The 13,456-nt window shown below is 41.1% G+C and overlaps 2 protein-coding genes across 6 annotated transcripts in view; both read right to left on the bottom strand.

The window, feature by feature from the left end:
* Window positions 1–3,069: 3,069 nt before the first annotated feature.
* On the bottom strand, window positions 3,070–4,245 carry LOC142946051 (C-C motif chemokine 4-like). Its single transcript, XM_076087088.1, has 3 exons — window positions 3,862–4,245; window positions 3,675–3,786; window positions 3,070–3,405 (listed from the first exon to the last, which is right to left on the bottom strand). Exons 1-3 carry the CDS (start codon window positions 3,929–3,931, stop codon window positions 3,312–3,314), a joined length of 276 nt encoding a protein of 91 aa, XP_075943203.1. The 5' UTR covers window positions 3,932–4,245; the 3' UTR covers window positions 3,070–3,311.
* Window positions 4,246–5,306: 1,061 nt separating this feature from the next.
* The window catches only part of tbc1d14 (TBC1 domain family, member 14), a 32,300-nt gene continuing 24,150 nt past the window's right edge, over window positions 5,307–13,456 (bottom strand). For all 5 annotated transcript variants that reach the window (XM_076087080.1, XM_076087081.1, XM_076087082.1 and 2 more), the window contains 7 exons: window positions 11,939–12,019; window positions 11,704–11,792; window positions 11,334–11,405; window positions 9,592–9,720; window positions 8,816–8,925; window positions 8,427–8,685; window positions 5,307–8,339 (listed from right to left, as the gene is read on the bottom strand). In XM_076087080.1, coding sequence (XP_075943195.1) covers window positions 8,283–8,339; window positions 8,427–8,685; window positions 8,816–8,925; window positions 9,592–9,720; window positions 11,334–11,405; window positions 11,704–11,792; window positions 11,939–12,019 — 797 coding nt within the window. In that variant the 3' untranslated portion in view covers window positions 5,307–8,282. The remainder of the gene's footprint in view (window positions 8,340–8,426; window positions 8,686–8,815; window positions 8,926–9,591; window positions 9,721–11,333; window positions 11,406–11,703; window positions 11,793–11,938; window positions 12,020–13,456) is intronic.

Genomic DNA, 13,456 nt, shown 5'->3' with positions numbered 1-13,456 from the left:
CCTTTTATTCTTTAGAAGAGGCTTTTATTTAAGAGACCCTTCATTACGTTGGTTTCGGTCACTTCAGAAACATTTTACAATGATACCAACAGTAATGTTTCCTTATCAGAGGGTCACCTCTCCCAGATTTGTCTTTACCAGATGATTAAGATATGGCTGTCCAGTGTGACCTTATGCTGGATACCAAAAATCCTAAACCTATTTACCACCCAGAATCAGAATCGGTTTATTGCCAAGTACGTTTGCACATACAAGGAATTTGGCTTGGTTGATATGTGCCAAGGCCAATGTTGCGCCAACGTTGAGTTCATCTCATAAGGAAAGAATACTCTTTATTTTAGTCATGACTTAAAAATTCCAAAAGTCTTGCAATTCTTTTCCAAATCTCTGGCCTCAGGATGAACTCAGCTAAAAGCGGAATACTGTACATGATTCATGGAGAGCACTCAAGGTTGTGTGCATGGCCCCCACTTTCAACCTTGGTGCCTTGGCCAATGAATCTCAGGAATGCCATCAGAAAGAAGGTCTAAATGAACTACAGGCACGTGAATATAATGACAGACCTCTTCTCATTCCTACAGTCTACTTTAAGTGAGACTTAGTTTGATTCATTCTAATTTACACTGGAAGAAAATTTAGATTTTTTTTTTAAATGTAAAGGTTTAATGTGTCGAGGGAGGTAATCGGCTTGTTTTGAGCATTCTGAAGATCATTTTCGTGAGTTCTGGAGAACTGCTGGACCAGAAGGTGGCAGCATAATCAAAACTACATCAAACTAAAGCAGCACAGGGTAGAAGTATGTGACAAACTGACAATGTGTGCACTTTGATGTTTTGCTATTTTCTTGCTAAAATGGATTAATTTGAAAAATAATATACGACAGAAATAATATAATAGTGAATAAAATAATATTTATTGGAAAATAGATGCTTAGATGTGAATGCCAGTTTGAGTACAATATTAATCAACATAATTGTGCAACCCAAAATCTTAACATTTACAACACAGTATTTTCGAAATAGTGAGAAAGGGAATGTAAAAAATCTGTTTATCTCACCTGTACCATAGGTTAGCCTGTAATGCATACAGCGCCACGTGCTTCAGCTATACAGCATAACAGTACAATTCAAACCTTCATCATCAAATAATCCTCTATGCAGATGATATTTTACTGTACAAAAACTCATATTTTAACTGAAAGAAACCTTCAATGTCAATTTGTCAAGAATGTATAAGTTTGTAATCATCCTTTATACAGTAACCTGTATGAATATTAGTCATTCATTTCAATCATCCCTGATGCCCTTACATAGCGGCAATTCTATGAGAACAACCGGCCTGTTGTCTTTGTCATGCATCTTGGGATGACATACTGGGATTGAAGGCTCCAGCTATCTACAACATCGGCAAAGCCGGTTTACCCTTCTGCTAACCATAGCTGCAGCCATGAGCTGGCCTTTGGCTGCGGTCAGAAGGATCGAAACTATTAGCAACATTTCTCTCTCCATCTCCGAAACACTTTGCTGATATTGTTAGTCTCCTCTTGAGAAGTCCGTCTACCTTTTTTGGGTTGCTTTGCAGTGTAGGCAGTTGTTACACTGAACAAACAAGTAATGTTAGCATTAGAAAGTAACGTTAGCATAGGCTACCATATCAAACACCTGTATTTAGCATAATTCCAAGATCCTATTAAGGACCGTACCATTAACATATGCTTGTCAATTTTCTTACAAAGAGTTATATGAAAAGATCAATACCACTCTCCATAATGTAGCTGGAGCAAGCAGCATATTAGCTTAGCTTAGCACAAAGACTGGAAACAGAGTGAAACCCCGGCTAGCTAGCCTGGCTCTGTTCCAAAGTATCATAGTTCATCTACCAAAACACCTAAAGATAACTGTTTTATCTGGTTTGTTTAATCTGTACAAAAACAAAATGTAAAACTGACAATTTGTAATCTTACGAAGGGTTAAGAAAGACTACTTCCTGGCCGTTTTTAGACTTGGGTGGAGCTAGCCCCTGTTTCTAGTCTTTGTGCTAAGCTAACTGGATGCCAGCTGTAGCTTCATACCATACAGATAGCAGAGCAGTGGTATCACCCTTCTCATCCAAATCTCTACCTAACTCTAAACTCTCTAAACTCTCTAGTGATACACCTTTAATCGACATAGTTTTGAGTTTCAGCAAATTTTTTTGGCTGTCCGGCTCACAACTTTACTGCTCTGGTTCACTTTCACCGGTCTTGTAATGCTGCAGATGTTTCAGCGCTCTAAAAATCCACTGTACACCTGTTCAGCAGCAAACAGTACATAGACACAGTTAGAGACTAGCTGGTGAACTTAGTGGAGCCTTGAGCAGCTATGAGCCAGATAGGCCTATTTTTCTGAGGAGTTGGAGGAGACCAAACACAGAGTTTAAAGAGGGGATTTACGCTGCACTCCGTTACTGCTGGATTAAACCACGCCTTACTGCTCTAACATACAGATGAACAGTGGGCCTCTTCCCACATCACCCCGGAGTTTAGCGCCTTTGCAAAGGTTGAAATCCATTTTAAAATCATACTTGTTGCATTATGTAAGACTTTACACAGATAGGTACCAGATGGTGAACTTTAATTGTCCCACAAGATATCTTAGATGTGCTGAGGCATGGGAACAGTTGACCAGTTAATATTTGGTCTGCACCATCTCTGCTTTTAAATTAAGTCTTCAAACACATTTAACAGTCTCGTCTGCCCATGAGATGTGTATATTGTTGTTATAGCTGTATCATGTTGGCATCATTTCACTTTTAATATTCTCATTTTTGATTTTGTTGTGATATTCTTCTTTGTGGTGATTTGTTGATTAACAACCCCCCCTTCTCATTTATTTATTATTTTCCTTATTAGTTGTTGATTTTTAAAAAATACAATAATCATTATTTTGAATTAATAACTTCTTTTATTTTTATTTCTAATATATAATTTCTCCCATGTTTTTTTTATCAAATATCGTTCCACCTGTGAAGTCACTGCTGTTTTCATTTTTTACAGAGAAAAAAAAAAAGGAATTGAGAAGACACAAGGCAAAGCTTTAAGATTGACTGTATTTGTATGAGGTTGATACTGTATGATGTGGGTATTACAAAGCATCCAAAAGAAATAACAAAAACACAGGATAAGTTGGTCAGTGTGCCAATACAAGCTCAAAATGACTCCATCTGGAGGCAAAATCAACAAATTTTGATCGTAACATGCATTTCATAGTATACGATTCGATGAAGCATCGAAAGCCGCAGTCTCTTTGAAGGAGGGCGAGCAGGCAGCTGGTTCAAAAGGTGCCTTCGTCCACACTTTTCATGATGCCCACAACCCAGGAGAGGGTCGGATCCACACAGATGTGACGACCCTTTTTCGTAACCACACTGAAATAAATAGATAAATAAATGACATAATGGTCGAAAATTGAGACAAATAATAAAGACAAGAAGGAAACCAAGTAGAAAGTGGGAAATGGGGACCAAAAGTACAATTTATTATCACAAATTAAATGTTAAAAAGATTGTATGCAATATACAGATATCTGAGAGAAAATTTAAATTAATAAAAAAAGTAATAGTCACACTATAACAACTCATTCTACTTATCAAGGTTCATTGTATTATACAAAAAAATAAGGATACAGTAAACTTACATGGCTGCAGACTTGGGGCATCGGTAATCAGTCATGTAATATGAGCTGATGAGTCTTTTGTTCAGTCTTCTCGGGTAAGGAGTGAAGCAGCAGTCGTCAGGGCCGATTCCGTCTGAAGGAAATAATGAAGTAATGTATTATCAGTCACACACAATGTGTTTGAATGATAAATCTAAGGTTATCTTACTGCTGCAGATCACAGAGGCGATCAGCGCATATCCCAGGATGCTGAGCAGAAGGATGCGAGTGGTCCTCATGGTGACTCGATGTGAAGATGGAGATTAAAACCACAGCTGCTCTTTATCTTCAGTGAAGGGCTTCTAAATATAACGTGGTGTGTTGTTAGGTTTATCAAGATCGAAGGGGACTTTTCTCTTTTTTTCTTCTAAAAGGTGTCACTAGTGTGGAGGAGGGAGGGCAGCTGTGGTTTCACGGCGACTAAAGTTGCCTGCGACGGAAACTTTCCACTCACTTTTTCAAAAGGTTGAGGTAGATTACAGGAAATGCAGTTGTGGTTAGCCCGGAGATGTAGCTCAAAGTTAAGACTAAAACCCCAACAGCCCCTAACAACTCTTAAATCCATATGAAATAAAAGGCCTAATAAGACACTGGAATTAAATATTGGTGATCTTTTTTTGCATTTGGTGTAATTTCTTTTTATCCCATTTAGTATGCTAGTAGATGCTAGTAACTGGCCAAATGAGTAGTCAAGTCTGTCAATTTAACAAATATGCACTTTAAATCACAACTTTTATGCCATCATGGATGAAAGGTTCTTTAGGTGCTCAAAAAAAGATTTTAAATTTTTAACCGACAATTTTCTCTTCTGCAAATGACCCCCCAACGCTCAAAGAGATCAATCTAAAAACAGCTAAAAGTGCTGATGCGAGTCCTTTGTGAGTCGACTTACAACCATCATGTACAACTTGCATAGCTGTGTCACTGGATTCTTTATTTCCCATAATGCAACTTGCTGAAAAAAAAAAAAGATAATTCTACTGACTCATCGGGGGTTATTATCTCAGACTGTAAAGAGCTCTGAGCCACAGAAGATATTGTACAACTGTTTCCACGCGCTGAATGTGTAAAAAAGGTGAACAGTCACTCACTAAGAATCAAAGAGCAAAGGCATTAAATGAACAGTCACAATTGAAAAAAATCAATCATAAAAAATGCAGATACAATTTCAAAAAGAAGCCTCAACAGACCAGAATGCAATGCTGCAACAAGACTATTAAAGCTGCACTAATCAATATTTATTTTTCATATTTTTGACCTTTACACAAGGACATTTCTTTCATGCTATTAATTGGCACATCATTCTATTTTTTCGTTTTATGTAATATTTATCGGCACAAGGCCGATTATTCTGAGCATCCGCACCGTGAATAAAGGCATCAACTATGTTATGAAATGGACATATTCAAAATGGAATGTAACCTTTAATAACACAGAACTCTTTAGTCTGAATTGAAACAGCAGACCAGATCCACTCCTTCTGCTCTGACCTTTCAAAATAAAAGCCCTATATACACATAAACTGCATAACTGTTTATCAGAGGCAAGAATACCCAAATAAAGGTGTCAAAGGAAGTAAAACGTTTCAAATCAGTTAAGACACACTGCTCCTGGTTGAATATGTACATCTCTTTATTTTAATAAAACCACTGTTCATATACAGTTCAAGTGAGATTAAGTTGCATGGTAATTCTGCTGTCTCCATTAGTCCTCGACAGAACAACACGTCTCTTGTGGGGAAAAAAAAAAAGCCAATAAATATCAGCATATTACACGTTTTATTCAAATTGGATTGAACTAGGTTTCTGGCCACAGTGGATCATACAGCGTTGTGTTTTTGTGATGAAGTAGGTAGTGTTGGTAGAGCTGGGAGGCCCAGCCTTTAATGTAACAACTAACTAACGGCTCTCATTCTGCAAACGCCACTTAACGCACACACACAGAAAGCACACACACTTCAACGTCACTACTTAAGCACAAAAAGAACACAAATTAAAAGGATGAAAAGCGGACAACCCGTTTAAACCTGCGAGTGATGACATGAAGTGATGATGCGAGGCACAACTCAAAGGCTTACGTGTTTGTGCAAAAAGCTTATTGCAGTCCTGCGGTTTGTCACCACACTGGGGGACTGTGTGTGTGTGTGGTGCAACCAGAAAGTGTTCTGTGCTGATGCAAACACTGTCTGTTAGCAGGCATGACCCAAACAAGCTGATGATTCAAGGCGCTTCCTGTATCGTTTTGTTTTTAAACCCAGAATATGTGGTGTACTTCATCTGTGGTCCAGGCCCTTAAGCGTGTTTGTTCTCATCTCAGTGGGGACAGCAGAGGTCTATGCATCACTGATAGCACAGGACACAAGGGGAAGTAAAGTCCTCCCTACACAAGATCAGCAGCACATCAGATGAAGCAGCTTCACAGCCAATAACAGGACAGTCACTGCACTTCTCAACCTTTATCTCATGAACAGGTTTGTGCAAAATGGGAAACTCACAAACAAAAAAGATATTTAACATTCCCCTATGGGCTCAACTACGGTGGCTTCTTTGGGCCATTTTAGGTAAAAAAAAAATAAAAATACAGAAGGGGAAGGGGGTCATATTTGAGAAAAAAAAACAGAATAAAGTGTTACATTTCTGAGGAAAAAAAACAACTCATGACCAAAAGTCATAAACTTGAGAAAAACTTTTTTTCCTGTGTCAAGGAATCAGACTCTGGCGCTTGTCTCATATTATGCCTGAAGTAAATGACCAAATGAAATTATACTTTGCCATTGAATTTAGCAAGGAGGAAATACTCCTGCTTTTAGCCCAGAATCACCACATGATCATAAGCATCCTGACTCTGAAGAGACATTGACCTAATTTGAAGACATTTTTTTCTTGTAGATTAACCACTTTAAACTCAGTCAATATCAGTGTTTTCCCCATAAATTTACATATTTAATCTTAGAAATGTGTTTTTTTTCCCGATTATCACCCCCCCCCCTCCTCTCCCGGCTCAGTAATTTATTTTTCTTTCCTTTACCTACAATGGGCCATCGTAATCAACAGTAAGATAGCTCTTCACTTGTTCTTAGCTGATTATCAAGAAGAACAAACTGTCTAGCTTGTGTTAACTCATCAAAACAATGCTGGTGATAAAACCTCAAGCAACAGTGATGTCGATACTGGCCCCGCCCACTGCTGGTCAGGAAGAAGTGACACATTAACCACGGTGTGTGAACGCAGCGGCATAATTACACATTATGGTCTACATGACAGGAAGTAACAATCTGTGATCCAAACAGACGGACTAGCCACCCGCTTACACCTGTGGAACCGTCTCCTGTGCTCGAGTTAGAGGCAGCAAAAACGTGAAGAGAAACGCTGCTAAAAAGGGAAAAATCTGCCATTTGCGAGGCGGAACAACTAGTCGGACTGATTCTGTAAAAAATAAAACAGACACGCAACATAAACCAGAGGTAACGCTCGGCCACAGATACAGACAGGAGAGCAGCTCCCTACGGCCGATTGTCAAGTTGCAGTGTCGAGGCCCTCGGATCAGAGCGCCTACAGTGCATGTCGACTACTATTGTCATCATCAAGACAGGCTCAGCAACAACCCTTCACTTGTGTCCTTTTGATAAATATTAAATAAATACATTTTAAAAACATCACACCAACAGACTGAAATGTACTTCTAACATTTAGGGAAGTCCGTGTCCGACGCTTTACTTTACTCCAGTTTCATCGACATAAATAAACCGTAAAAGTCATTTTACTAGCAGCTCATGACCTCTTAAAAACAAATGTAACCGCGCGGCGCTCTCAGAGACACCGAGTTATGTGCATTTCATGGTTCTTTAGCTCAAAGAGCCAAGAGTTGACTTCATGGAATGGATCAGGAAACAAAAATCTGTACCAAATGAAGAAACACAAATGAAAAGCACACCGAGGACAAAATCAAACTGAAGGAATTACTTAAGTTTTGAGTGGGAAAAAAAAAGTGCAGAAACAAAGATTGAGACACAAAGACACCAGCTGGAGTTCCACTTCACACAATTCAACACTGTCTGAGACTCATTTGAAGACTTTACTCTCACTTTCCCTGACCGGAACTTATCGAGATTGGAGAGTCACATATGGACTTTTGTTTTTGTCACAGAAATAGCCACATTTAAAGAAGAGACAAGTGGAACTGTAGCTAGAAAGAGTGTTGACTTCAGATCTAAGAGGAGTGGTATCTCTGTGGTTTCCTCTGGGCTGTGCAGACCTGGATCCGCCTGCTGAATGTGGGAGTGTGTGATACATTCTACAGCCTCTGCTGCCTCTCAGCAGAGGAGGGGCGGTGGGAGATAAATAAGGCCTCGTATTCCTTTCCACACCCCACCCTCATCGTCACTGATAAACCCCCCCTCTAGAGTCCTGGTTCCAGTTGGAGCAGTGATGCGGCTCTAGGGGAAGAGGTTTATCACAGCGGCTACAACCGGATACGTTCCGCTGAGCTTAAAAGGTCTTTCTCAGGGTCCATGCGGCCTGTTGAGGGTCCAGTTTCCCCCCATCGAGGGCTGGAGGGGAGGACTGGTTGAGTCCAGTAACGTGTGACGGCTCAGCGCCTCAGCACCGGGCTGCCTCGCTCCGGATCTTTCTGTAATGTCTGCAGGACCTGAGGAGATGGAGGGAGGTATGGTTTTTAAAAAAAGAAGAAAAACTAACCTAAAAACCCTAAAATGGAAAAGCTGCGTCGTCCTACCTGCGCCCACTTCCTGTTGCGGCTAGTCATGTGAATGGCGGCGATGTGCTGGAAGAGCTGCTCGGCGGGGATGGGGTCGGGCAGGCGGGTGAGGAACTGAGCCATGTGGATGAAGTCCATGGTGGTCAGGACGTCCTGGTAGAGACGCAGCAGGCCCAGCCCCGTGCGGAACAGGAACTCCTCATTGTCTCTGCAGAACACGTCCCACACCCGACACGCCAGGTCCAACGGCAGGGACTTGCTGTACAGCGTGAAGATCCTGGAGGGAGACGAGAATAAGGTAACACAGTAATTCAATTAAAAGTGACGGGAAACAAGAATAAATATCTGAACTGAGCCTCATGAGCCGCAGAAATGAGGCGGATGAGGAGGGAACGGTTGAAACTCACCAGTCGATTAAATAAATATCGGGCGTCAAGCTGTTTTTCTGGAAATGTGCAAAGAGCTTTGGTAGGTTTTCTTCAAAGAACACTTCAAATGCCGCAAAGTAAGTCAACATCTGTAGAGAGAGAGGGGAAGCTGGTCTCAGAGTGACACAAAATAAACAGGTGGTGTCCAATGAGCAGCGAGGTGAGTCGTCTGTGGACGTGCTTTAATGCTGCCAGCCCTTACAATGCTTTACTGGATACTTGAGTCAGCATTTTGAGTCATTTCTTTAAAATGTGAATGTTAAAATGATGCGTCAGTTAAAAGAAAAATTCACCACATTCTATGTGTACGTGTAATCGGTGTTGATGGTAAATGTAGTTCATTGAATCAATGAATAGTGTTCTCTTGCTGCTCGCTGAGCCGTGCCGGCAGTGCCTACACGTACCAGCATGCATTGCGTGTTAGCTTCAGATGTGGCCAGATCTTCTTGCTTGGCTAACGCAGCCTCAGCCTCTCCCTGCTGCATTTCTTCAGACGAAAACTCTGACTCCAACACATATGGCTTAATATCAGAGTCAACCAATAGCATGTGAAACGCATCCTCGTCCAGAACGTCCTCTCTTCTCATATTTTAGGAGGACATTTTCTCTGAGAACTCAGATTTCTGGGTCAATATGAAGCACTGAGGAATTTACTGCTTCAGTCGAGTCCATTTACCATCAACACTTATTGGACATCTGTGTAAAAAGGTGGCGTTTGAATACCTAAATATGTGTGTGTGTGTGTGTGTACTGACAAGGCTGTGGTCGACTCTGAAGAAGGCCATCTGACAGGGCTTGTTGAGCAGGTTGGCAAAAGCTATAAAGGCGTCAGCAGTGTCAAGGTTCAGGATCAGCACTGCTGCGATGAACGACATCCCCTGCACCTACACAAACACACGCACACACACAGTTTGTACAGGCAAACACAAAGCAGAAAAGAACTGTGGTCTAACAGTGGTCTTGCAAGCATAAAAAAACAAACAAAAAAAAAAAGTGTTATAATGAAACGTATACTTTGACTTCCGTCTCTGAATGCGAGGGCAGAGAAAAAAACACTGGCGGCAAGTCAACACCTGCTAGAGGTGACTTCTGTGCTGAGCCCTAAATCTAATCACATTTCAAACTAATACAATCATAGACAGCTGAGTGTCAGTCTGGATATTTAAGGTGGAAACAGATAAAATGCTGACAGACAAATGCAAAGAACAAAACAGAAACAGCTGCACAGAGGTGAATGCATAGATTGTGTGTGTGTGTGTGTGTGTGTGTGTAGCAGCACAGGGGTTGGGGTCAGTGCAGGAAGTCGCAGTCATTTCTACCAAAGCACACAGCGTGGGACTGCAGTGAGGAGCAGCGAGGCAAACCCGCAGCATCTTCAAGCACAATGTGGCTTTGAAGAATGACACAAGTGCAAAAACGACTTCATTATAAGAGCACGGCATCAAAGAACATCCAGCTCTAATTGGAGAGGTTTCACACTGGACGATGATGTGTAATGTAACTTCAGAGAAACTGACCACAACCCCCACTATGCATCGGTCACTGGCCTTATTTTACACATTGCTCCCGTTGAATCGAGGGCGTGTGGTTTGTTTCTATTGATGCCGATACCAGTCAATACCTAATGTATTCATTTATCAATACTAATCGAAGTTAGAACAGAATAACGGAAAAACTATGTGAAAAAATGTGAAACGTTTTTGTGGAAAATATCTGGAAAATAATTAGTAAGATTTGTGAAAATTTGTAGTGAAAAACATCGGCAAAATATTTTAAACATGTCCAAAAGATATCTGAAAATATCTGTGAAATATCCAAAATAACATTCGTAAAATATGTGAAATATACCAATAAATGACATAAATATTATTTAGTGAATGAATTATTTTGATCATGTAGTGAAGGTAGCACCAATATTATTTATGGGATCTTATATTTTGCATTAACGATCAATAAAGCTGCAGGATGTTGGTATTCCATCAGATTTAATCACATGTCCAGGGGACGTGGTGGACTGTTGTTAGCCATGTTAGCTCCTCCCATTTATGTTTACAACCCCCGCACTCATAGAAAAACAATTAGTAAAAGATGTGAAAAATATTTATCAAATATATCAAAAATATATTTGTCAGTGATCGGAAAAAGACAATGCGACAAAAAGACGAACAATTCAACATTTTAAGTTTAAAATGATACCTTTAAGTCTTGGTTGTATGCAATAAATGCACATTAACACGTGAATATGACAATTTAATGACAGCTCAAACTCAGTGGAAACCGGAACATGCAGCTCATACAAACGTTGCTTATGAAAGATAATAATAGACAACGTAGGTGTTGCGTGGGAGATCCAGGTCTGTGCCGTGTGATTTTTAACCATCTTAACATACGAGAACAATACTGTACAATATTGTAAAAAAGTGAGAATCAAAAGTATAAAACGTGCTTCAGTATCACAGCAGGATGTCATGCTATGTTTGGTGTGTGTGTGACTTACGTAGCCAACGTCTGGCCGGTAACAAGTGTATGCTCCCAGAATGCTGTGCAGCACATCATGATATGGCCCGCCCTGACGATTGACAGAGAAATAATGAAGACAATGGAACAAACAGGGCAGAAATACACTCGCACACACACCCTGTCCCAGAAAGTTAGGTGTCAGATTTACTGTGGTACAATATTATCAGAGCAATGTCACCGGGCTTCCCTTAGTTCTTGCCAAGGTTACCAGGGCAACATTGTGTTAAATAGAATAAAAAAGCTGAATGAGACATTTTCTCAATAACAACAAAGTGTTTTGATACAATAAAACTAAGTATTTTGTAGGGGGGGGGGGGGGGGGGGGGGGCTAAGCTTCTCTCACTGACCTGCTGGAAGATACACAGATGGGGGAAGGTTCTTGAGATGTCCAGCTTGATCAGCTCCAGACTCGACTCCCGATCTGACGAACCAGGATCTGGAAGACAGAACAATACTTTACAAAACATCCTAAAACGTGTATAGTATAACCTCTAATCTGACATCCCAGAGACTTCACTTTTGTTAGCCCAGATGGACCAGGATTATAGGACAGGGCCACAAGCTGATCTATTCTGTCTCTACCTTCAGGTTCGGTCTCTAAGGAATGTGCCGGCGTGCTCCTCCACTTCTCTTTGGCCCGGGCCAGACAGATGCTGTACAGCTCTGCAGAGACACACAGCAGCACCACAGTACGATCAATATGAGACCGAGCAGAGGACATGATGACTGGACAGAAACGATAACAGGATCCAGCTCTTCACATTACTCTGCAGCAGTGACACTCAAGGTGACTAAAGGAAAAAAAAGAGATCTCCCTCATTACTTTAATTAAACAGCAAACATTTGTTTACATTTGGCAAACTGGCAGCAGTGAAAGCATGCTGAACTCAAGTCAACAACATACCCACGCATGTACAGACAACGATCACTGGGTTACTTTGATACTGAGGGAAACCTAAAAATGTGTTCATTCTCAGGCAAGTTCTGGAGTTACGAGGAGCATCTCTTCTTCTGGATTTATGTGCATTTGCGATGGACATCAGAGACTGTGGATAAAAAGGAGACATCCTCGGGGAGTGCAAGTGAATCTAAAAATATGCGTAACCCGTCTGTGTTTCAGATTTCCCCCCTAACGTCTATTCCACTTCTGTCCCAAAATGTGGCAGCAATAGTAGCCACCTAGCAGTAGTAGACAATAGTGGCAAACGCTGAGCTTTCCATTCACATTAAGCAGTACTAGTAGTTGGCTGGCTGGTTTCCATACCAGTAGAGAGAGCAGACTTAAAGGGGCCATATCATGCTCATTGCCAGGTTCATACTTCTATCTTCTACTTGAAGCTTGCGAGAAAAATATGCACCTTTGCAACGGTAGTTCTCAAGCCGTGGGTAGAAATACTCAGATGTGTGTGGAGGGGGCGGTATATTCTCATGAGCCTGAGTGAGTTTTACATGATAAGCCCCCTTCAATAATAGTAGAAATGCTAGTAGTAGCATTATCAGCAGTAATAAATCTACTTTACTTAAAACAGGGGAGTACCGTCACTGAGCTTTGTACGAGTGTGTGAGCAGAGCGATAATGCATAGCACTGCTCTCCTGAGGCGGAATAGTACGAAGCACAGCGGACCAGCTCAGCAGTCAGTGAGCGCTTATCTGCAAGTAGCCCTCGGGGTGCTGAGGAGCTCTCGCAGAGTGGCTCGACGTTGGTGCTCTTTTAGCAAGTGGAGAATGAATCTGCAGTGTGTGTGTGTCGGCATACATCTATCTTTGTGAGGACCAATTTCAGTTTTAGACCTTCAGAGTGAGGACATTTTGGCCGGTCCTCACTTCCTCAAAAGCCTGTTTGGCCTTTGAGGAATGAGTCTCTTCACTAGGGCTGGGTATCGCTACTCTCTAATAACCAAAATAAACAAGTATCAAGAAGTATCCAAACATCTCCAGGCAAACAAGACCTGTAATCGATCCTTTTTGTGCCCAGATCTAGAAAAGGACCATTTGTTTTGTGTGTGTGTGTGTGTGTGTAATCTCCATCAACACTTGAGAACTCATTCAAATGCTACTTGTTCCCTCTTGTACTAGGATAATCATTGGACCATGCCCCT

This window comes from Anarhichas minor, unplaced genomic scaffold (genome assembly GCF_050575085.1).
Source record: "Anarhichas minor isolate MPS153535 unplaced genomic scaffold, ASM5057508v1 ptg000009l, whole genome shotgun sequence".
Lineage (NCBI taxonomy): Eukaryota > Metazoa > Chordata > Actinopteri > Perciformes > Anarhichadidae > Anarhichas > Anarhichas minor.
Note: the sequence above shows the minus strand (reverse complement) of the source record. Positions and strands in the feature narration are given on the sequence as shown.

Excerpts from the sequence above, each read along its gene's own strand:
- LOC142946051 (XM_076087088.1), bottom strand. The coding sequence starts at position 3,931 with ATGAGGACCACTCGCATCCTTCTGCTCAGCATCCTGGGATATGCGCTG. Across the intron at positions 3,787-3,861 it reads CGCCTCTGTGATCTGCAGCA|ACGGAATCGGCCCTGACGAC; the intron begins GTAAGATAACCT and ends TATTTCCTTCAG. Across the intron at positions 3,406-3,674 it reads TGCCCCAAGTCTGCAGCCAT|TGTGGTTACGAAAAAGGGTC; the intron begins GTAAGTTTACTG and ends TATTTATTTCAG.